The sequence below is a fragment of the Hirsutella rhossiliensis genome (assembly GCF_020360975.1).
Source record: "Hirsutella rhossiliensis strain HR02 chromosome Unknown scaffold00003, whole genome shotgun sequence".
Taxonomy (NCBI): domain Eukaryota; kingdom Fungi; phylum Ascomycota; class Sordariomycetes; order Hypocreales; family Ophiocordycipitaceae; genus Hirsutella; species Hirsutella rhossiliensis.
The window spans coordinates 5,484,163-5,507,353 of NW_025408669.1; the positions used below are offsets into that span (position 1 = coordinate 5,484,163).

The window sequence follows — 23,191 nt, forward strand, 5'->3', positions numbered from 1 at the left end:
GGAGAGCAGGTAGCTATAACCCGTGCCATCCTCCGGCATGTGCTTGTCCCCTCGCCCTTGACCATCACGCCTCTGCTCCGAGGACGGCAACATAGGCCTTCATCTGCTCGTCACTAACTTACCTATCGGGCCAACAGCCATGAGAGTCACCGCCGTGAGACCAACACCGCTCGCGGTGCCGGCAGCAAGTCTCGGCTAACACGCGGTGCCGGCAGATCTACACATATCCCATCAAGGCCCTGCGCGGCATCCGCCTCGACGAGGCCCGCCTCGGCCCCCAGGGCATAGAGCACGACCGCCGCTTCATGCTCTGCCGCGTCGAGCCCGACGGCCAGCTGCGCAACGTGACGCTCGCCGGGAACCCGCAGTGCGCCCTCTTCGCCCAGGACGTCGTCGGCCCCGACATCCACGTCCGCTACCTGGCGCCGCACCCGCCCGTTGTCCCGCCGCACCCGCACCAGGACTCGGTCCTCCGCGTGCCCCTGCGTCCCGACGTCGCCGCCCTGCCCAAGGTCCACGTCAACCTGCACCAGAGCCTGGTCGATGCCCATCGCATGGGCTCGCCCTATGATGACTGGTTCGCCGCCTGTTTTGGCTTCCCCATGGCCCTCATCTTCATCGGCGACGAGCGGCGTCCCATCCTCGGCACCTTTGCTCCCCAGCCGCCCGCAGGCACCCGCCCCGGCCCGCCCCCCTGGCTCGCCTTCTCCGACGTGGCCCCCCTTCTCTTCGCCAGCGAGCAGTCTCTGCGCAACGTCAGCGCCAGGCTGTCCGGCGGCACCATGGACATGGTCAAGTTCCGCCCCAACATTGTCGTCGATGGCGAGGCCGAGTTCGACGAGGACTACTGGGCCGACCTCTCCGTCCACGGCGAGCCGGCCTTTACCCTGACCAAGATGTGCTGCCGCTGCTCGTCCATCAACGTCGACTACGACACCGGCCGCCTGGCCCAGGGCGACGACGGCATCGTCCTCAAGAAGCTCATGGCCGATCGCCGCGTTGATCTTGGCTACAAGTACAGCCCCGTCTTTGGCAAGTACGGATTCCTCGCCCCGGGTCGGGATTGCCTGACGCTCCGCGTGGGCGACCCAGTGGCCGTCGAGAGTCGCTCGCTCGAGCGTCCTGTTTGCGACTGGCCTCTCAAGTCCAAGAGTGACGCGCGTTTCTACCAGTACTCGGCATAGACAACTTGTCTTTCGAGACGGCTGAAACGAGCGGGGCTATAGAAGCTCAAGGAACTTTCTACATCACCCAAGACGCCCACGTTAGTCCCAAGCCTCGCCAGACCACCGAGTAAGCCGACATTCCTTCTCTTACCTCTCAGGACCCCGCCCTGTCCACACCGGCCGTCTCGAATCTGAGGGAAAGCGACCATTAGCAGCCCGCCGCCACCGTGCAAACCCCTGTTCCAACGACGAGCATCAAGGACATATGCCACAAACACGGCATCGCCCGCGTGGATCAAGTCATCCGCTTTCTGAGTCGACGCCTCAGGCCCGACGCATCCGCTTCGTCGGACAAAAGAAATGAAACCATAAAAGCCCCGGTTGACCGCGTCTCGTTGCCCTCGCCCATGTAACAGCAGCAACACCACTTGAACGTTGCACCGGGGCCGCATACTGTACATCTCGTACGACGGGCGCGCCATCCCGGCAACCTTTTTGAGAGAGGGGCCCAAGGGGGGAGAAAAAGAAAATGGGGGTTTCGACCTTGTCCTCACCCCTGTCTTGGGCCACAGCAGCTGTCAAGGCAACAAACTGGGTCATGACATGCGCCACAGTGACACGGCAAATATGAAGACGAAAAGCTCCGTCAACCCCCACTGTGAATCTCTGTGCGACGAACTCTTCGGCACTGCGAGGCCGCCTCGGGGAAAAAAAGCGAGGAGCTCTCCTGTCGTTTTCCGCCCCTCCCCGGTGGGCCCCCTGTGTCGGCGCCTGGCGGGATCGACGGGTCAACAAGACGACAGGCAAACGGATCATGGCTCTTCTAGAAGCTCTCTGCTCCCATGCTGTGACACCTTCCCTTTGTCCGCGTTCCCAAGCCCGAAAAGAGCAACACAGATCTGCGAACGCCTCGGATCTGCGACAATCACCATCAGCCTTGTGGCACTCTGTACGAGCTTCGTTGTCGGCTGGATTCCACATTAGCCGAGTCTCGTCTGGTCTTGTAAGGAGTACACGAGGAGAAGAAGAAACCACCAGGACTGCGACTCGAAACAGCGGGGTCACAGCGGCCGGCATCCAAGCGGGGTTCCGTCAGGCGCAAACTAGAATGCGTCCCAAAGCCCATGGCGGCTCGTAACGATTGTTGATCAGTTATTGGCTCTGAGAATAGAGGTCGTTTGCTTGCGAGAATCCATGTCAATTGAGAAGTCAAGTCGCTTTTCTGTTCCCCGCTGCGTCGGGTGCGCTTCGATGAGTGGTTGGCCCGAGCCAATTCGTCTATGTGTATTTTGTGCCACCAATCGGACCATGCGCCGTCCTGTACATAGGATGTTCCAGATCTTTCTATATACATATGCCGTGGCCGGCGTTTGAACATGACGGAAAACGTAACTCGGCGAAGAAAAAGGGGGAAGGAGAAAAGAAAACAGGAAAGGGGGAAGAAGCAAAAGGAAAGCCCGACTCCAATCTCTCCAGACCAGTGGCTACACAGTAGTCATTGGCTTATCGTCCCGAGCTCGACACAGACGAACACTCTCACCATGAGACAGCGGCCGTGGGACCGCCCACCAACGACGCGCTCCAGAGACCGGGTGAACGGGGAGAAAAAGCAATGACCAAGACCAGGTGATACCGCAGTCCCTGACCGGTGCTATGGCCTGCAGCCAAAAGGCCCGGGGGAGTGCCACTCCTCTTCAAGCCTGCAGTCAGCGAGGCACCGTACCCAATCCGCTGGCTCCTTGGGGATGCAGGTCTGGCAGGGATCGCTAGTGCTGCACAGAGCCGGAAAAGCCCGTGAAATGGGGAATCCCACGTGGAGCATGCAGCGAAGGCTGGCCAAGGTCGCAGGTCGAGGTGCGTGAATAGAAAAACCAGGAGGGTGTCTCAAAGAAGCAAGAAGTGATGATAATCATGACCAGTGGTTTTGGCCCGATGCCACGCTGCAATGTGCGGGCGACGCCCGTTTGGGCCGGCACGGTCCATTGGGGGATGAGGAATTGACTACCGTCCGCCACGGCTTGCAGAGTCTGTCGTCTTGGGTGTCGGCTGTGCTCTCCATGTCGACGCGACTGGCCAGGACGGCCAAGATTGTCCCCGATGGTCCTCGGACGAGCAAGACCTCGTTGGTTTTGCTTTGTGACAATGAGCGAGGAACGCGCCGAGGAAAGCAAGCCCGGCGAGACTTGCTCTGCCGTCACGCTTCCTATGTGCAGGAGCGGCAGAGGTGAAGCTTGCAGTAGATGCATTCGTAGATGACCCAGTGCGGTCCAGAGCGGCAGTGTTGACATATCCATTGCACCAAGGTGCTGTCGGATTTGATCATCTTGAAAGAGTGAGCGCAAGAATTGGCCATTTTGAAGACGACGAGGTCCAGCAGGTGTCTAGGTGGTTGTGGAGAGTTCAAGTTGGCCTCGACTGGACTGGGTTCTTGCGATCTATAGGAGTGGCAGAGAAGCAGCGTCCGGGGGCTTGGATGGACGTACGGGTCGGGTGGCGTGAAATGGGCGAGGAGACGAGAAGTCGAGGAGGTTGAATAACTATGACGTGAATGTGGGTGGCAGACAGTGAAACTTTGGCGAACAGAGGGCCTTGGGGCTTAAGAAAAACCTGCTTGGTAGCCGAGGGGGGCGGTATGAAAAGACGGTCAAGGATGATGGAGTCGATGAAGCTAGACAGCACAGGAGAGTGAATCCAGGAGGAGCCGAATCAGGAGCCTGGAGTCGAGAATCTTTTTATAATAAGCAATAGGCGAGCCTGGCAAGGAGTGAAGGGTAGGGGACGAGGAGAATGGCTCGGGAAGCCTTCCAAACGAGACGTTAGGGCACGGTGGAACAAGCGATCGGGGGCAGAACGAACGAGTGAGACGAGCAAGCAACCCTGCTCCTCTCTTGTGTTGCTCGTCCTGCTCAGTTTCCCCCCCTTCACTTCTCGCTCGCCCGCCGTCCCTACCCCCCAGCCGGGCTATGGCCAAGCAACGAATCGGGGCCCGGCCGTCTGGTTTGACTTGTCGTGCTGGGGACTCGGGTGGGAGAAGGCGTCTTGTTTCGTCGCAGGCCGTGTACGTCGGACGAGGCCGGCTGAAGGATCTGATTCGACGACGACCCGGTAGACGGACGATGGAGCGTGAGGGAACGGGGCCGGCCTTGAATAGCAGTATTTTTCTTTTTTTCCTCCCTCACCCCTCCCAGGCAGGAGTCGACTTGGCGCTCGTTTAGTGGTGACGACGATGGCTGACCCGAGATAATGGTTGAGAATGGGGGGGGGATGATGGAGAGAAAACTCAGTAGCCTGCTTATCGTACGGAGCCGCTACCTAGTGCCTGAATGGCTGTTCCTCGTGGGAAGCTTCCTTCCCGATTTGTCTAGGCATGGACGACGTCTTGGACCCGAGGAAGGTTGTTGGTTAGTTAGCTTGGGCGGCGGGTCTTTCCCGAGTCCCGCCTCTTCTCGTCCACGTCCGCCCGTCCACGTCCACGTCCACCTCGACCTCGCCAATCCACCGCCAGCTCCCGAAACCTCCGTCGCCCACGAGGCCCATCCCAGCCGGCACGCACTCCTCCATCTTCTTTCAGCTTTTCCAGCTCGAGACAGCCCGGTGAACCCCTGCCGCCCTGGCATGCTCCCCCTGCACCCACGCCGCCCTGTCGACGTCGATGAACCAAACGAGAGACGTGGCTGCAGATCTTCTTGGGCGATCCCGGACAAACGCCTGATGCCAGTGCAGGAACTCCCTCTTCTTTCCGTGGCAGGGGTCCCATCTGTCCTCCACGAGGCAGCCCAGGTGCCGGAGCGAGGGAGGCAGAGACAGACGAGTTTGCGCCATGCAACCCGACGCCTGCGATTCAGCTTGGAAAAGCAAAGCGAAACACGCCCACCCGACAGTCTGGTTCTGGATAGAGGTGTGCCCGTTTGAGCAAGCGGCAAACAGAACAAGAAGAGACTAGCAGAATGTCCCCGGTCTCTCTGCCACCGTTTGTCGGGACATCATGGCTGGACAGTCAACACCGTGCATTGCAAGTACCTGCGTCACATCGATGTATCTGCCGACACCAGCGAGACGGCCATGTGACGTCTTGTGCTCTGTGCAGAGCAGCGTTCGTCACCGTGGCGCTGTCCTGCTCAGCAGCTTCTCACTGCCAGTCAGCCTGGCCTTAGGTCGCTCGACTTGAGGCAATATCAATCAACATGGCACCCTGGCCTCACGTCGGGCATAGATGGTCTGGCCCAACCGCTTGCCGTCGCTCCCTTTCCTTTCCCGCCCAAGTCGAACCGGGACCGGGGTTCCCATTCCGGCTTTCAGCTTCATTTGGCAATCGCGGCACTCATGCACACCGCCGGCCGGGCCTGGCGCCAGCTAATATACTCCACCTTCTCCCAGCCGCTTCAGCTTACGCTCCTCGTCGCCATGGTCCAGCGGCTTGCCATCATGCTTCCAACGTCTCTGGAAACTTCGATTCCGCCGCTGTATCCTCGTGCACCTCAAGTCGTCTGCCCCCTCCCCAACCCGTTTGCCTCTCCGGGACGGCTGCAACCTTGCCTTGACCTGCTCGTTGCACCTGGCGGCAAACGGCCTGCCTTCTTTCCGCCTTCGAGATGACCTTCCCCTCCATGGACATCGTCTGCCCAGCCAATAAGGGCTGTTCATATTACAGCGCAGACTTCCTTCTCTGGCATCCCATCCCGCCTGCCACGGCACAAACGCCGCTGTCGCTGCCGCGCTTGGTCAGCTTTTCCCGAAACTGTTGCCAGTCGGCAACCATCCAGATAGCATCAGAGTGACTGCACAGAGCCCGCCGCAGAGACGCAGGCTCTACTGTCACCACTTTTCCTGGTGCCAGGGAGACGTATCATGCTTTCTTTCGGCGCCTGCGTCCGCCAGCGACGCCATGGCCGATAGGCGTCGCTCTATTTCACGCATCTCAGCACCAGCCCGTCAACACTAGCTGACGGCCTTGGCGGAGATCCAGCAACGCAAAGCCTGGGGGTTGAGTAAAGTATGACGCAGTATCGGCGATCATTGAAGCTGGGACACTCATCACTAGGGCAAACCCTTTTCGCCGGAGACGTTCGCTTTGACTCGACATGACCCTGATTTCCGGTGAGTGGAGTAGGCATGGACAGCAAGCAGGGTGATGCTGTCTGTTTCCTCGTACTTACATGACGTTACATCACATGATGCAGGATGTTGGGCAGCACAAGTGGACGAGATTGCCGACTCTCCTACCAACATCCAAAGACGGCGTGCCTTGCATTTCTCAATGACGTGGAGCAAACCGAAGGATCCAAGCTGCGCTACGGGCTCAGCGGTCGCTTTGCGAGCTTGTGCTGGACACACACATCTTCTCTCGTCAAATGTCTTGGTTGAGAAAAGACCGACGCGTGGGTGACCACCACCATTTACGGAAGTGTCAACTCCGGTCCCATCACACCGAGTACCTTGTGTTGCATTTCCTAATCAAAAGACTGGGGTTCTGCCAAGATTCAAGGCCATGGGAATCAAGCCCGCCCGCGTCTCTCGGAGTTTCTCTGCATCTATGTCTCTCCCTTTCGTCTCCCATTTTCTCTTTGTCCTCTCTTCTCTCGCCGTGCTCTCGCTCTCCCTCTCTCGATTTTTTTTTGGGGGCTAGTTTGCTGCCGCCGTCAACCAACTGGTCCCCAGTCAGACGCACGCAGAGGAATGCAACAAGAGACAACGGGGATGCCAATATCGCCGAGGGCTGCAGCGAGTGCTTGATTTAGCGACGTGCAGAGGCGGCACAGGCTCCGTTTGGACCTGTCGGAAGCGTTGCCAGTGTTATTCCGCAAAGTCGAGTGACGATGGTGGGCCTCTGGGCATATGTGGTCTTGTGCTCGGGATGCTTGCCGGTGCGTCAGTTGGAGCAAGGGCCAGGCATTGTCCGGCTGCGGCCCTGCCGACCCGCTGATCTCCAGCTCATGCGACCGGCCTGTGCCCTGTCTAGCCGCGACCGACCCGACTCGGCCATGTTGAATGCGGCTCAGCCATCCATTGCTACCGCTGCCCGCCCGTTGTCCATCAGTCGCGGTGGAACAATGCATCAAACGTGGCCGGAGCCTGGGGTCTTGCGTCTGCTCGGAGACCGGGAGCGAGCCTCAGCGCGTGCGGTCCTGTAGCCTGCTCACCGGAACGCCTCATCTGCCGCTGCGACAGCGGTCGAGCGTTGACCAAGGCCCCGGGACGAGGACCAGAGGCTTCACTGGCCATGTCCCGTTTTGTGCCGGCTCCTCTTTATTTTATCCAAAGGCCTCAGGCGCAACGGGCGGCGCAGCCCCGGTCTGGCCTGATACCCCTGGGGGCTTACCATGAGGATAAACGGTCCCCGGTGCTCGATACGAGTACAGGGCGCCCACGATGCCTGGAGTTTGGGCGGGCCAGATGGACCCATGGCCATCACATTTGCCCTCATGACATTCTGATGATCCCCATCTGACACACCCCGGGGCGCGGCCAATCACCACTCCATCGCTCTCCCTAAGGTTGTCAGGGGCAAGGGGTAACCCCGGACGCCATCCCCATTTGCTACACGACATGGCGAGACAAGCCCCGACGCTAGTCTGGGAGCGGGCGGCGGATAGGTGCGTCCCGTGTCCATGTCGTCGGGCCCGTCGCCGTCTGTTGCCTCTTGCCTCTGCGCCGCGCCGACTTTTGAGTCAAGTCTTTGGCAAAACTGCAGACGCCGCAGGAGAGACGGGTGCGTGCCCGACGATGAGGGATGCGTACGTCTTGCGTGCCGCTGCCCCCGTTGTTGCTTCTCGGCCACGTTTTTATTCCGCCCGGGGCCCTGTCTAGCAGGATTGGGTGTCCGCGTCAGCAGGTACTTTATCATAATTATGCCATGTAGAAGTATGTATGTACAGTGTCGTGTATGTGTGTCTATGGATGCGCCTACGCCCCCCCGTCATGAAGCATACGGTATGTGCATGGTGTGCTGCAGGTTCGCCCGTCTGCACATACATGTCTGCACCGCTCTGGGCTTCCCTCCCGTCCACGCCATGCTGCATGCTTCGCTCTCAGCCCGACCTGATAGCAGCACGCATGCTTTGACACACGCCACATGTCCTGGCATTCCCGCGTCTCTTGTCTAGCCCCGTCTCGGCCTGTCTCTTGCAGCTCTCGCTCCCCGAGTGCCGCGCGTGCTCGTCTGATCTGGGGGTAGAAAGGTCCTCAGACGCCGCGGTCGATGGAGGAAGCCCGCCAACGCCTTTCTGAGCAGTCACATCCGGGCATGTCTCCCCTCTCCCTACGGCAGCAGGCACCCGGCCGCCTTGGATCTAGCATCGGTAGTCCAGCCTATTCCCTCGAGGGTGATTCCGAGCGAACCCACGGGATTCACGGGGCCGGATCCCTGGTCCCCCTTCAGCATCCCACGCCCCCCCCCAGCCCGAATCCTTGCCCATTGGTCAGCCGCGTGCCGATACATCAGCTGGTCAAGGACGAGCTGAGGCTCGCCCGCTACCCATCTGACATGACCCCGAGTGTACGTAAAACGCCCAAGTCCCGGCGCGCACCGCTCTGCTCTCTCTGCCGGGCGCCCCTCAACACCCCAGTTCCGTCAGGCCGGGTCGGTCGTCTCATCCTGTCCCGTGGCTTCGGCGCCCGCCTCAGCTTGGGCATCATTTTGCTTGACCGGCTCCCCCTTCCTCGCCCGGGACAGTATGTCTTTGGGCGGGAGGGCCTTCATCTCGAGCATGTCGTTATCGTTGGCCAGCCGCTCCTGCTCTTCAAAGGTGAAGGCGTCTGACAGGTTGACGGCCAGGAACGTCTTGGGCAGCTTGACCCTGAGTGCCCATCGCGTCAGCATGTTTCGGGCAAATACGGAACTGGTGGCCACCCAAGGCCACGACCAGGTAATCGCAAGAACAAGGAGGGAAGGGTGGGGGCTAGCAAACGCAAGAACGAGCGAGAGAGATGAAAACACGAGAAGAGACGGAGATGGCCGACTTACTGATTAAACTTTGCTCGCAGCGTCTTGATGACCTGCAACCAGTCTATGTGCGGCGTCAAGCTACGTCTCGGCGCACATCCTATGCAATGCCGGCTGTCGAGCTGGACGTGCAGAGGATCGAACACGTGGCATCCCGGGCTGATGGTGACGCGGATGCTATATGTAAAGGTGGGCTCGTCTCCAGAGGATTCGCCCGCCGCAGGCGCCTTCATTTCGGACTCGTATAACTCGAAGCAGATCTGCGAGAGGTAGTCGAGCTCGGGGATCGTGCTCCGCTTGATCTTGGTCTCGATGCCGCCCTCGATGATGCAGTTGAGCAGCGTGTAAATGTGCGATTCCTTTGTAAAGTAGAAGAAGGACTTGGCGTCGTTGGAGGCCTGCATCTCCTCCAGATCGTGGACAATTTCCTTGAGCAGCGGAAGCGACGTCAGAAGCCCGATTTCGAGCTTTTCGCTGTCCGAAATGCCATACTCTTGTGGGCAAATGAAGTCGAACAAGACCTTGGCCAGGCGATACAGCTCCTGCAGCGGCTCGTTCCTTGGATCGGTCTTGGTCGTGGTCTGGTGCGTCCCCTTGTAGAGCCGGAAGTACTGTTCGGGCGGGCCCTCCTCGTGCAGGTGTCTCAGGCTGTTGAGGAATGATCGTCTGCGGAAGAGCTTCTTGACAGTCGCTCCTCGACTGGATGGATCCATCTTGTCAGACCCGTCTGGCGACGGGTTCTGGCCCTTGTCGGCCTTGGGGTCCTCCGAGGCCCTGCCTTCCTCGGGCGATGCGGATTTGCCTTCCTTGACCGTGTACTCTTCGTCCAACATGGTCTTTGGCGGCGTAAACACCCACTCCAGAAACTGGCGGTTGTGCAAGGCGTCAAACTTCATCGTGTCGTAGAGTTCGGAAATCTTGCTCGGGTCCACCTTGTCGCCGTCGCAAAACTCGGCAAAGAGCTTCTCCCATCGCTCGCGGAAGAGCTCGGCGTCCTCACCGCTGCACCACCGCGACTGGATGCCGTTGACGGCATTAGCATGCGACAGTGCCGACGAGATGGACGTGCTGGAGCCTTCTCCAGTCAGCTTCTCGGTGCTTGCATTGGACATGGAGCTGATTGACGCCGAGGAGCCGTTGTGTATTTTGCCGTAGTTGTACTGCATGACACGCCGGTGAAAGTTCATGAGCTGCACCACCCTGGTCTGCACCTCGGAAGGCTCTGGTGTTTTGTCGGGCCAAGCGAACTGGGCGGGGCGTTCGTTGCCCTTACGCAAGAGCCCCTTGAGCTTCTTCTTGACCTTGTCTGTCTCATCCTTGGCAGCGTTGGAGTCGTCGAGGAGGTCTTTGCGGATGGTGATGAAGTCTTCAGGTATGTCCTTTCTTCCCAAGAACGAGGCGGCCCAGATCTGTGCGCTTGCCGTCACGCGCCGCTCCGAGCTGCTGTACACGTGGACTTCCTCCAGAACGTCTCTGTTCAGCAGCAGCAAGTCATTGCGCATGTTCTCGCCCAATTCCTGTGACTGGTATCGCGCAGAATGGGTCGGCTCGCCACTCCACTTGACAATGAGCTGGAGCTTGTCGAGAACCAGGCGTTCCTCGGCTGCCGTGAACTTGGACATGGTCACGCCCGACAGGGAATCGTGTCGCTTCGAGGAAGGCTTGCATTGACCTTCTGGAGCTGGGCTTTCGCTGCTGCGGTCGTGAGAGTTGGCCTCGCCGTCCCCACTTGACACTGGCGCCTCTTGGACAGGAGGCGCCTCATCAATCTTCTTTCGAAACATGGGCTTGATCTGGACCTTGGTGCCAGCCCAGCTCCCCTTCTTCACCAGCACGTTGCGAAGTGCCTTGAGCTTGGCACGATCTTCGATGCCTGCTTCGTACGCCACGTCGACGGCCTGGATGACACTTGCTAGCGCTGCTTCCCCTATGAGAAGGACCTCCTCCTGGTGGCCCTTGAGCAGCGCAATAAAGGGCTCTGTATGAAACGTGAACTTGTATTTCTGCTTCGGCGTACGGTCTGCGTGGCGTATCACAGACACCATGCCTTTTAGTTTCCACGAGTGCTTGGGTGGTGGCGGCGGTGCGGCCACCACCTCCCCTTCTTGTGGCTGAGTCGTGGGGGTGTGAGCGGCCGTGGTCTTGGTTGAGATGGTAGAGACGGGACGGGGCAGGGTCAGATCTGGAGGTGGCGGAGGCAACAGAGGGCTCGTCTCGGCGCTATGGGCGATTGAGTTCAACGCGCTTTCATTCCTGGAAGAAGCCGCTTCGCTAGGGACCCGACTGGACTCGCCGTACTGCGGCTCCGTGCTGGGGGGAGCCGACGCGCTCCCGCTGGCCGCCTTGGGAGTCGCTGCAGAGGCGTTGCTGGCGGCAGTCTGTTGCTCGCGGTCCTTGATGCCTTGCGCAGCGCGGGCGAGTGGATCGACGTCCGACGTGGCAGGAGACGGCATCGGGGGAGTGACACCTCCGCGGCGTAGCCGTTCCTTGACGAATATGTCCTTGAGAATGTTTGCGCAATGGTCATAGTAATCGTCGTTGTCTTTGACAAAGCTCCACCCGTTGACGTCGATGACATAGCTTTTGCCGGATGCTCGCAGTAAATCAAAGCCGCAGACACGCTGACCAAAGGTGTTGGATATCTTGCTTGCCACCTCCTTTTCCTCGGGGCTCAGCGCGGTGACGTAACGCAGCTCCTTGCCATGTGTGTTGCGCCTGACGATGCCATCAACGACGGGGGACTTGCGAGTCTCGGCATGGCAGTAGTGGGGCCCCACGGTGTAGGCCTTGACATCCTCGGCATTGTCGACTTGCATGAAGCTTTCGTAGACGTAGCTGCTGCCGGGCTCTGTGATTGCTCTCGGCACATTCAAGTCAGGAATGTAGTCTGAGCTCTTGTTGCCAATCTTTCGGAAGAGCTTCCTCGCGCCACCACCGGAGCTTCGCGGGAAATAAATGATAATGTTGTGATCTTCGCCGCTCGTGGGCTTCTCAACAAAGGGCTTCTTGAGCAGTGCGCCGTCGACGCTCAGGACGTCGCCATCGTCCATCAGTTCTACATGCCGCGGAGGCAGCACCTGTTCTGCGTCGGTCGGGTTTAGGGAGATGCCGGATATGTCCTTGATGTGCTTTGCCATGTCGGCGGTGAGAACCTGTGGGCCGCCGTCTCGACTGACCTCGAGTCGTTTCGGGGTGCGAACTTGGATGCGGTCGAGGAGGCGAAGGCACACTCGCCTGTCCCAGAGAATCTGCTGCATGGGCACATCGTTGACGCAAAAGGGCTTGCGAGCTTTGACATAGGCGATTGCCTTTTCCAGGGGAAACCCATCAGAGTAGAAGGAGATGAGATAGTCGCTGGGGTGAGAGGGGTTAGCAGACTGTGTGCACAAGCGCGTCTACATGAGACGTGGATAACGGGCGAAAGGCCAAGCGGCTACTCACCAGATGGGCCAATTCTCAACCTCTAAGCAAAGCAAGGTTAGAAGAGTCTAAGCAGAGATGATGCAGTCGAGAGACGAACCTTCATCAAGAATAACCTTGTCGCCAAAGACGACGACGTCGAATTCGCGGTTTGCAATGAGGCGGTTGAGGATGTTCCTACTCGGCTTACTCCTGGCTTTAATGTCCAGAGCACATATCCCAATGACCCCCCAGGCAGCTGGCTTGGCTAGGCAGGTCAGGACTGTGGACGGAACGGGGCTGGCAGAAAGCATGGCTTCTTACACTCTTCCTTGTCGCGGTGATGGGGACCGCGATCGCTGCTGGGACTGTGGCTGCTGGCGGCAGTGCTCCCGCTGAATCTCCTCTTTGCCCTACTGCGGGAGCGATCTGGCTGAGAGCGCATGGCAGATTCGGTTCGCTGGTTGCGGCCCATGAGGTCGAGGGGCTGTGCGTGGGGGTCTATGGGTGCGAGATGGTGCTGTTGGGCAGAGGGTGTCGCCGGGCCAGCAAGGCTTGGCTGGCCCGCGTCCGAGGGTGGGTTCTTGGCCGAGGACATGAAGGCCGGGATGGATCTCGACGAGGCGACAGAGTCGGGGGCAGCATGGGAAGACGACGACGAATTGACGAGGCTGCGGGCCGAGGCTAGAGAGTAGGTAGAGGTTGACGAGAGGCGCCTCGACTGGATTTCGGAGAAGGAGGGTCTCGCCGTCAGAGTGTCGGGCAGCGGGGCGGCAGCAGCAGCGTCAAAGGTGGAAGCTGGGCGGACCCGCGGGGTGTCGGCGTCGGCGGTGGTGGGGGACAAGGGCGGCGGCAGGGAGACATCGTCGCTCCAGGCGTCCGAGTTGCCCGACTGTCTGCGGCTCTGGTGGGCGAGCGAGGCCTTGAGCGAGGCGGGCGGGGAGTGGGGAGCGGCCGAGACGACGCTGGAACGCTCGGCGTGGACCTGCGAGGTGCCCGGCTCGGCATAGCGACTCTTTCTGCTGCTGGCCATGGAGCCGGTCAAGGACGATGACGTCGAGATGCTGCGGGCGTGCGGTTGCTGAGAGCGGCGGCGGGCGAGGGGGTCGTCATGATCGGGGCTTGACGACGGCTGGTCCATTGCGCCGATGATGCTGCCGCCGTCGGCAATTGGTGGTGGAGGCGGATGGTGGGCTCGATTGCTGGAGCGAGGGAGAAAAGAAAAAGTCTGTCGCTCGCCCACCTACGGTACCTGGGACCCAGGTATTATGCAGGTACCCGAGCCCAGGCCCCTTGTACCCTGTGTCTACATGTGTCTACAGTACGGTGAAAGACATGCAATGCCGGCCGGCACGTGGACGACTCTGTGCCTTACAGATTCGCTTCCGGCACGACCGGGTACCGAGTACATGCATGCACACGCTTGCCTCAGTACCTACCCGCTGCTTCTGGCTCTTCTCTTGCGTCGCGAGTGGCCCTGTCAGAACGAGGCTTCTGCGGCTTGCCTAATGGGGCACAGGCACCAGGGTCATGTTGTGAAGATCCAAGGTTGAGAGCTGTAAAGAGAGGTGTCACTGTCGGCAGGACGAAAGACTTATAATACGTGATACCTAATGCTGCCTCTATAGGACTGCCCCTATTTTGCCTGTGTAGCGGTACTTTACCAGTGTGACAAGAGCTACCTAAAGTTAATTACCTCTTCTACGGTTGATTGAGCAAGCTGCTGCTAATGTGTACATTGGGCTCTGCCCAGAGTACACGGGGGCCCTTTTCCCGCCTCTTAGGCCCGAGTTTCTTCTTCGTCCGACCGACTATACTTGTCATATTTCATGATCCTTCTACTGCAGATCTGATAGTGCCCCATTAGGCCCCGTTCCAATATCTAGCAGGCTTGTTACGATATACTCCGCATCTACGATGTACTTTGTACGGCGTACATCCAGTGTAACGTGAGACCGCGGGGCTGCGTGCTAAGCTGAGCATGGTTTCCCTCCTCGACATGACAAGCTTCTGTCAATCCTTGCCTGTCCTTTTCCTCCAGAGCCCTACCGACCTTCTTGCATTCACCGACGCCAAAAGCGCAGCCATGGCCGAAGATGGTGCTTCTCAGCTCACAGCTCCCATCGTAGACATCTCCGGATACTTGGCGGATGACGCACAAGCCGTCCCGCGAATCGCCTCCTCCATCGCATCAGCCGCTCACTCCCCCGGCTTCTTCCAGATAACTGGCCACGGCATTTCAAGCAGCCTGGTCTCACGACTTCTCGAGAACGTCGCCGCATTCTTTGCTTTCCCCTACGAGGTCAGGTACTCTGTCCGCAGTAGCAAGTTGACCGCTTTTCGAGGCTTCGAGGCCATGGGCGACCAGCGCATAGACAAGGAGCTTGTGGACTGCAAGGAAGGCTTCATGATTGGGCGAGAAACATCACCTGAGGATGCTAGGTATCTCCAGGGGCCGAATCAGTGGCCGCTTGGCCCACAAGGTCAAGATTTCAAGCATGTCATGATGGAGTTTCATAACAAGATGCTAGGGCTCAGCAAGGTGATGTTCAGCTTGGTGGCTTTGAGCCTAGGCCTGAAGGAAGACTACTTTGACGCCTTCGTTGACAGTAAGGATTGTAAGTTGTGGTTTACCTTACCATCACAGACACAGACCAGAACTGACGAAATATCGAATCAGCAATATCCATGATGCGAGCGCATCGGTATCCGCCCATGACACCAGAGACGGCCAAGAACTCGCGAGGAATTGGCGAGCATACTGACTTTGGGGCACTTACTCTACTTTTACAAGACCAAGGTAGGCATTTAGTCGCTAAAGCGCTCCGGCTATTGACTGACCAGAACCCAAGTTGGGGGGCTGGAAGTGTTTCATAGGCCATCCAAAACATGGCACGCTGTTGAGCCAGTGGAAGGCGCCTTTGTGGTGAACATCGGAGACATGCTGGGTATCAAGTACCTATACATGGAATGAGATCATCCAGACCTTGAATACTAACATATTCGCTGCAGAGCGTTGGACAAACAGCCATTATACCTCTACTCTCCATAGGGTGATTTCGCCGGCCAGCACCGAGTACCGATATAGCGTGGCTTTTTTCAACGAAGGACTTCTGGATCAAGTAATTGAATGCATTCCAACTTGCCTCGGGCCGGATGAGAAGCCTTCTTATGAGCCTGTACAGGTCGAGGCACTTTTGAGGAACAGATACGGCTGCAGTTATGAGGAATAATAGCGTCTGGTGAGCGGGCTGTTCAGAGATCAACCGTCATTACTAGCGACAACCTCTGCTCTTGACGGTTGAGCGCCTATTCTTAGCACCTTTACATTCGCTGAGAAGATATTCTTGTCGCTTCCGAATTTCGCTCTAGGCTTCCGCGCCTTGTTCACTGGTCAAAGCAGGACCACATCCATGGTCCCCCCATATGGTTCCGAGACTCACTTGCCAGCGGCTTCTTGTAGAATTTTTGATAACACGGTTGACAGCATTAGCTCCGACTTTGGCCCAGCCCCTCAGCAGGACGTAGCGGACGTACGCCGGACTCCGGAGCTGCCCCGCCCCGCCCCGCAAGAGTGGAAGGTGGGGCGGCAGAAAACAGGCGACGATTCTCACCGCCCAAATTTTTCAGGATCGCTTCAGAACGGCAATGAAAGCGCTTGTCCGCAAGCCAGCCCCCATCAGCATCTGCGCGCCTGAACTCCAACATGTCGTCGCTAGACAGCGATGCGCCCCTGGCCAAGCGCCAAAGGGTCTCGACCGCCGTCGGAACTTCTGACGAACGGGCTCAAACCTCCCGCATATTCGCTCCTTTTCGCGTACGTCGCTCTCGCGCATCTTCCTCTTCTGTGGCTCTGACTTCGCTCCTCATAGACCGTTGGCCTCGTGTCACCCACAGGCGTCCCGTTTACGACTGTTCCCATGGGAAAGACCACCTTCCAGATCACCACATCGGTCGGCAGAGCGCTCCAAACCTACGATCTGCGTCGCGGCCTCAATCTCGTCTTCGTTACTCGGCCCCAGACCCCTGCTGACATCACAGCCACGACTGCATGGAGGCAGCAAGTTCTTGCGGCATGGGGCGGATGTGGAAAGGGCGAATCGCAGGGTCTCTGGATCTTTGAACGAGGCGTCAAAGTATCCGAGCTGGAGTTGCCTCTCGACATGGCCGAGCCCATCAGGCAAATCGCCGTCTTTGGAACGTGGATTGTCGCCTCTGGTTCGACTAGAATCGAGGTGTTCAAGACCGCCACCCTGGAGCATTATACCACCATCCACACCATGGCGGCCGCCAACGGCGGCAATGAAATCACCGGTGGCATTACCACGATGCCTACGTTCCTCAACAAGATATTTGTCGGCCGCAGAGACGGCTGGGTGGAGATTTGGAATGTCAGCACGGGCAAGCTGATTTATACCATCCTGCCTCCATCCCCCAGCTGCGGGTCCGTCACCTGTCTTGAGCCAAGCCCTGCTCTGTCTCTCATGGCCATTGCATACTCGGGTGGTTCGTTGACCATAACCAACGTGCTCACCGACAAGCGTGTTCTCCGGATCGAGGCCGCCAGCCCCGAAGCACCCGTCAGTTGCATCTCTTTCCGGACCGATGGCATGGGCGCCGGCAACGACGGCAGAAAGGACGGCGTAATGGCCACGTCGACGGCTGCCACGGGCGATATCACTTTTTGGGACCTCCATGGTGGTGGCCGGGTCATAGGTGTCCTGCGCGGTGCTCATAACCCTCCTTCTGCCGATGGGCTCATCGTTCCCGGGGGAGTGAGCAAGATTGAGTTTCTGGCGGGCCAGGCGGTCATTATCACAAGTGGACGTGACAACTCGCTCAAGTCCTGGATCTTTGACAAAATACCCTTCTCTCCCATTCCACGGCCACTGCATACACGGAGTGGTCACGCCGGCCCTGTCAACTGCCTCCATTTTCTACCCTCAGACTTTGATGGGGCTGAAGCTGGAAACAAGTGGCTTCTCAGCGGAGGTCGGGACAGGAGCCTTTGGGGCTGGAGCTTGCGTCGCGATGGCCAAAGTGCAGAGCTCAGTCAAGGCAACGTTCGCAAAAAGGCCAAAAAGATCGGTATCCTTGCCGCAAGTGCACTGGCCCACGGTACGACGGCTGCACTGGAGGACCTCAAAGCCCCGGAAATCACTTGCATCGCCACTTCGCTGAATCGCGACGGCGGAATCGGTGCAATCCCTGGTAAGCAGGCAGTTTGGCAGAAGGGACCGGCCAAGGCCAAGGCTACCGACGCAGAAACGAGTGGAAAGACGGGCTGGGAGAGTGTCGTCACGGCTCATAAGGGAGACCCTTATGCCCGGACTTGGCTCTGGGGTCGGAAGCGTGCAGGCCGCTGGGCGTTGCCAACAGGCGATGGCGCCGATGTCTCAACCGTGGCCATCAGCCCTTGTGGGACTTTTGCCGTGGTTGGCTCCGACTCTGGAAGCATCGTCATGTACAATCTGCAATCCGGCATCTGCCGACAGCGGTTTCCCTCCAGGTTGACGCCGTCCCAAGCCCGCCAGCTGCGGTTACAGCAGTTGAGACAAGCAGACGATGTTGCCCAGTTGCATGCCGAGACAGGCAAAAGATTCCCTCCCGGTACCGGCAAACACACAAAGGCCGTAACTGGTATTGTCGTCGATTCATTGAACCAGTACATCGTCTCCTGTTCTTTGGATGGAAAGATCAAGTTCTGGGATTTTCTGACTGGTACGCTGCTTCAAGAAATCGACTGGTCACCGATGACCACCCCGGTGGCATGCAGGTACCATGCTGCCAACAACTTGCTTGCCTTTGCCTGCGATGACATGTCAGTTCGTGTGGTTGACTTGGAGACAAAGAAGACGATTCGAGAGTTCTGGGGCCCGCTGGACAGTATTAGCGACCTTTGTTTTTCGAGTGATGGACGGTGGGTCATTGCGGCCTCTCGAGACCGGGTCATTCGCGTTTGGGACTTGCCGACGAGCCACATGATTGACGCAATCCGCCTCGAGAAGCCCTGCACCGCCTTGGCAATGAATTGCACCGGGGAGTACCTGGCAGCCACCATTCAAGATGAACCGGGGGTTACCCTTTGGACGAACAAGGCCATGTTTAAGCACGTGCCGACGCGACAAATATCTGAAAAGGACATTGGCCAAGCCTCTGCACCCACTGTTTCCGGTGAAGGAAATCGAGGCATACTGGAAGGCGCCTTCGAGGATGAGGAGCAACAAGAGGAGAGCTTGGTCGTGGCACCCCCTATTGACCAGCTCAGCTCGGGCATGATGACTTTGAGCTTGGTCCCCAAGAGTCGCTGGCAAACATTGTTGCATCTCGACCTGATCAAAGAACGCAACAAGCCCAAAGAGCCTCCAAAGGCCCCGGAAAAGGCGCCTTTTTTCCTACCTTCCAGGGTCAACTCTACATCAAATGGCCAACAAGACGTGGCGGAGAGCGCGGAAAATGAAGCCAAGTCGCGAATTTCAAAACTCGATCAGGCTCGCTTCGAAGAGTTATTCTCCTCCAAGCTTCGCAGCGCGGCAGCGGCTAATAACTGTAAGCTCGTTTCCCTAACCTGTTTGTATTTCTAGTCCGCTCGTGCTAACCTAATGTCTAGACGATGATTTTATCGAGCATCTCAAATCGCTATCGCCTTCGAGCGCAGACCTCGAGATTCGCTCGCTTTCTGTCGGCTTCAAGGAGGACGATGGCAATGAGCTTTTGTACTTCATCAAGGCTTTGACGGCAAGACTGGAGGCTCGAAAGGATTACGAGCTCACGCAGGCCTGGATGACCGTGTTCCTTCGGCTTCACTTTGATGTCGTGATGGGGAGCGATGTTCTCCTCGCTGCTCTGGCGCAGTGGAAGGTAGAACAGGAGCGGGAATGCAGCCGTTTGGATGATCTTGTTGGGTATTGCGGCGGCGTTGTTGGTTTTCTCAGGAGCCCGCGGACTTAGTTGAGCGTTGGAGACCCGAGGGAGGTGTGCACATTGTCACTTCTAGATGACTGATTAGAATCGTGAATCAAGATGGAAATATGACCCTTTCAGGGCAGTACAAGATGTGAACGTTGGATATGTGGGAAGGGGGCTTGCTCACGGTATTTGGCCGAACAGGGATTTCACGCCAACAGGCTTTCTCGAGCAGACATATTTTGTCATCAGCGGCATTCACACGGGTGGGGCATGTTCTACGATAAGTGACGGAGAGAGTATAGAGAATACATTTATTTTTCTCATATTATCTGACGAGTTCAACGAGGCTAGCATCTGTGTCTCCGTTGTAACAGACTGATAACACGACCCCCCCTTTCCTATTGAAAGAATGTCAGAAAAAGTGGTTCCCCAGCGTAGGAATTAAAAACATTAAACAACGTTCAAGCAGGCGTTTCGTCCTTGCCTCTACGGGAGGTCCACGACCACATCCTTTCCAAAGCACTCTTCGAATGCCCAAACACAAACCGCGCAAATTCGTGATGGGATGTCTGCTCGTGAAATTCAACCTCCATGTCCTCGTCGTTAAAGGCTTTGTGCCCTCTACGCACGATGTGCAGGTAATCGTCTTTCTCGTTGCCTTCACTCCCAAACGCTGTCAGGTGCCCGGCGTATTTGAGCAAGATGACGTTTAGGATAATGCGTGTTAGGCGGCCATTGCCGTCTCCGAAAGGGTGAATCATGACGAACTGGTGGTGATAGCGCGCCGCCAAGGTGTATGGATCAATTTCGGCCGCCGCCTCAGCCATGGCGATATCGTCGTTAAGATGGTCCACCATCTGTCTCATGTAGCCCGGCACGGCCATTGCTCGTATGCACACGCTCTTCTTTTTCTTCTCGCCGGGCTTGCTGTAGCATACGGCCACTTCGTGGTCGCGATAAACGCCCGGCTTGATGTCCCCGTCGAGAGTGAGACCCTCGAATAAAATGCGATGGGTTTCGAGAATCAAATCCTCGGACAGTAGTTCGTTGTCCAGCGCCACTCGATCAATCATGTAGCCAAGTGCTTTGGCATGGTTGATTACCTCCAGGCGAGACCGAATGATATTTGGCATGTCGCCCCTCCGATGCGTCTTAAGCAGGTTTCCGAGATGCCGCTGGTACTCGGGGTCGGACTCGGACTCGGGAATGTTTGGGTTAACTGCTTTGCCGCGAAACACATCTTGGCAAATTCTGGTGGTGATTTGCAGATCTTGCCCAGACAACTCGATCAGGTTGGAGCTGTAGACAAGCGTGATGAGGGCGTTCTCGAGCTCGCTCCACACTTCGTTAAACGCGGCCATACCTCTTCGCTGGCACTCCTTGCGAAACTCGTGAATGATGGTGGCAGGATCCTCTGGGAGGTGAGACTTTGCCGCCTCATCCTTCAGCTGCTCTGCCAAGCGGATTGTGAAGCTTGGATCACCACGAGTGCTGCGCCAAGAAGGCCACCCGGCTGCGAAGGTCTTGCCGAGGCTGGAGGGAAAATTATGCATCTTCGGGGCGGAGGTCGGGAAATTGTTCGGCGAGGGACTTGCGTCGTCGAGGGGATTTGCGTCGTCGAGGGAACTCATGTCGTCGAGGGGATTTTCGTCGTCGAGTCGAGGGGACTCACGTCGTCGAGGGGATTTGCGTCGTCAAGGAGTGGTGACATGTAGCCGACGTTGAAATACCCAAGGTAGTTGGCAAGAGCAGTCCCCAAGCAAGCAGACCACCTACATTTGGGCAGCGGGATGCACTTACTTTCTGAATCGCCCGCCACGCCTACCAAGGTTACGCCTAAAAAGCGTATACCGAAGAGTCACTCACCGTATGTTAGGGTGTTCTTAATTTTCCTCCTGTCTCCCTCTACCCGAGTCGTAAGGCTAAAATACTGGCCAGCTTTACTCTTTACGGCGTTGATAGATCCTATTCGGAAGGGTGAAAATAAATATGCCCAAAGCATACTTAGAGTGCGAAGCAGGCCGTCGGCATGATTAAAGCTGCCGCGGGCTATGTACCAGTCGTTTGCCCATAAGACACTAGAGCCCAGGACGGCATAAAATTGATGATGAAGTCATATCACGCGTGGCAAGAGCTCCGTTGCGTCGGGGAGGCAAGGAGCAGTGGTCTCTGGTTTTCACGTACTTGCACCACAGGTCAACAACGAGCGCGGACCGTGGAAAGGGATTCTGAAATCAGGGAAAACGGGGGCGCCGTATACTGGCCCTCCTCACTTGCGTCTTTCTCCATGAGCTGTCAGGGGCCGAAGGAGACGCGAATGGCGGATGAGAGCCGTGGCCACCGAATCGCGGCGGGCATCGCATCGCGCCTTTGTTTACGCCGCGCAGCAAGGACCGGAGAGCGCCCTGGAAGCCCAAGGCATTCTGGAGCCTACTGTCGGGCTACTCAGCTTGATGTGAACGGAGGCGCCGACGTGGTTTCTGCGTGACGCCAACGGCGGCGTGTGGCAAAAACAATACCAGCAGAGCTTCAGCAGCAGTGCCTGACTCTCTCACCAATCTTCACTTTAAGCAGGCTTCATCTTCTTCATGGCCCCTGCCTAGCAGAGACACACAATGAAAACGAGTGTGTGGCAACCAAAAATTAAGCCTGACACAACTCCGAAGAGTAATGCACCTTGCCCAGCACCGCGGGTGTGCAATGCAGGCTGGACAAGGCAAGACCCCAGTCTCTTGATCTTGAGGGCTCCAGACAAGGTAAGTATGAAGAAGGAAAGAAGGAAAGGAAAGTCAGGAAGTCGAGGGGGACAGGAGGGCTATATATACCCGGGCCTGAGATTCTGCCGAGCGGTGACGATGCGTTACTGATCTGGAGGAATGGGCTTCCATTGGCTGTGTCGAGGTGTGCGTTGCGTCATGAGTTGAATGGGAGCTGTGCTGAATTACGTCGAGGACCCACGGGGGTTTCCGAATCGAGGAGCGGTCAGGCCAGCAGCTGGTCGTGTGACGCACGGGTGGGATCAGCTCGCGTTCTTCGACCGAGGGGGGGAGTCTCGAGGGAACTTGGACTGTGGAACATCATGAGGAAGAAGGGGCTTCAGGGCTCCTTGACCCCGAGGAGGAGAGGAGGTGGCTGGCTGCTCGCGTAGATGCTGTAGACTTTGTAGAGAGAAATAAAGAGAACCTTGTTTGTCTTGAGCTTGACTGTTTGAAATAGACTGCCCAAATTCACGGCATTCCGTCGTGTGGGAAATGTGCCCCGAGAATCTCGAGGACGCGGAGAGGGAGTCGCACCACACCTCCATCGAGAGGGGCTGGTTTTGGCGCGAGGCCACTCGTTGCCAGCTAGAAAAATCACCACAGAAGCTCAACAGGGGGCTCAAAACCTTCACCTGTCATTATCTGTGCAAGTAGTCCTTTCATTGCGGTCACTTCTCTCGTTTGTACGGGCAGCCCCTGAGCCCGCTCCCCAGTACCATCTTCATGTGAAAGGCTGGCCCGGAGTTTATTCAACAAGCAGGTGCCTAGATGTTGTCTATCTAGAGCTAAGGAGGAAAAGAAGCTGAACTCGAGGCGTAGCCTCGAGTGCGAGCTTATATTGCCCTTCTCGGAATGTTCTCGCAGCTTCTGGGCCCGCGGAGCGGGGCGGTGTTGCCACCGGGCACGACCCACCGGACCCGGTACAACCGGGTCCACCAGCCAGGCACAGCCCGTGACATTACCCCCTCCCCTCCGACCAGGTCGGCGTCTGCGGGTTCTTGCGTTCCTGCCAGCGT

General features: G+C 57.7%; 5 protein-coding genes across 5 annotated transcripts; 3 read left to right on the forward strand and 2 right to left on the reverse strand.

Moving 5' to 3' along the window:
• Positions 1 to 139: 139 nt before the first annotated feature.
• HRG_03826 (MOSC domain-containing protein) lies at positions 140 to 1,184 on the forward strand (the record flags this gene model as incomplete). Its single annotated transcript, XM_044862297.1, has 2 exons — positions 140 to 154; positions 216 to 1,184. 2 exons carry the CDS (start codon positions 140 to 142, stop codon positions 1,182 to 1,184), a joined length of 984 nt encoding a protein of 327 aa, XP_044723323.1.
• A 7,552-nt stretch (positions 1,185 to 8,736) lies between these two features.
• HRG_03827 (histidine phosphatase superfamily (branch 2) domain-containing protein) lies at positions 8,737 to 13,648 on the reverse strand (the record flags this gene model as incomplete). Its single annotated transcript, XM_044862298.1, has 7 exons — positions 8,737 to 8,962; positions 9,130 to 11,290; positions 11,354 to 11,361; positions 11,407 to 12,462; positions 12,550 to 12,571; positions 12,629 to 12,775; positions 12,832 to 13,648. The coding sequence occupies 7 exons, from the start codon at positions 13,646 to 13,648 to the stop codon at positions 8,737 to 8,739; spliced, it is 4,437 nt and encodes a 1,478-aa protein (XP_044723324.1).
• A 945-nt stretch (positions 13,649 to 14,593) lies between these two features.
• HRG_03828 (2OG-Fe(II) oxygenase superfamily domain-containing protein) lies at positions 14,594 to 15,633 on the forward strand (the record flags this gene model as incomplete). Its single annotated transcript, XM_044862299.1, has 5 exons — positions 14,594 to 15,116; positions 15,188 to 15,307; positions 15,360 to 15,455; positions 15,520 to 15,560; positions 15,616 to 15,633. The coding sequence occupies 5 exons, from the start codon at positions 14,594 to 14,596 to the stop codon at positions 15,631 to 15,633; spliced, it is 798 nt and encodes a 265-aa protein (XP_044723325.1).
• Positions 15,634 to 16,213: 580 nt separating this feature from the next.
• On the forward strand, positions 16,214 to 19,458 carry HRG_03829 (utp21 specific WD40 associated putative domain-containing protein; the record flags this gene model as incomplete). The annotated part of the gene is made up of 5 exons (XM_044862300.1): positions 16,214 to 16,324; positions 16,380 to 17,625; positions 17,773 to 18,393; positions 18,451 to 19,056; positions 19,118 to 19,458. 5 exons carry the CDS (start codon positions 16,214 to 16,216, stop codon positions 19,456 to 19,458), a joined length of 2,925 nt encoding a protein of 974 aa, XP_044723326.1.
• Positions 19,459 to 19,877: 419 nt separating this feature from the next.
• HRG_03830 (fic/DOC family domain-containing protein) lies at positions 19,878 to 21,047 on the reverse strand (the record flags this gene model as incomplete). The annotated part of the gene is made up of 2 exons (XM_044862301.1): positions 19,878 to 19,902; positions 19,963 to 21,047. The coding sequence occupies 2 exons, from the start codon at positions 21,045 to 21,047 to the stop codon at positions 19,878 to 19,880; spliced, it is 1,110 nt and encodes a 369-aa protein (XP_044723327.1).
• Between the last annotated feature and the right edge of the window lie 2,144 nt (positions 21,048 to 23,191).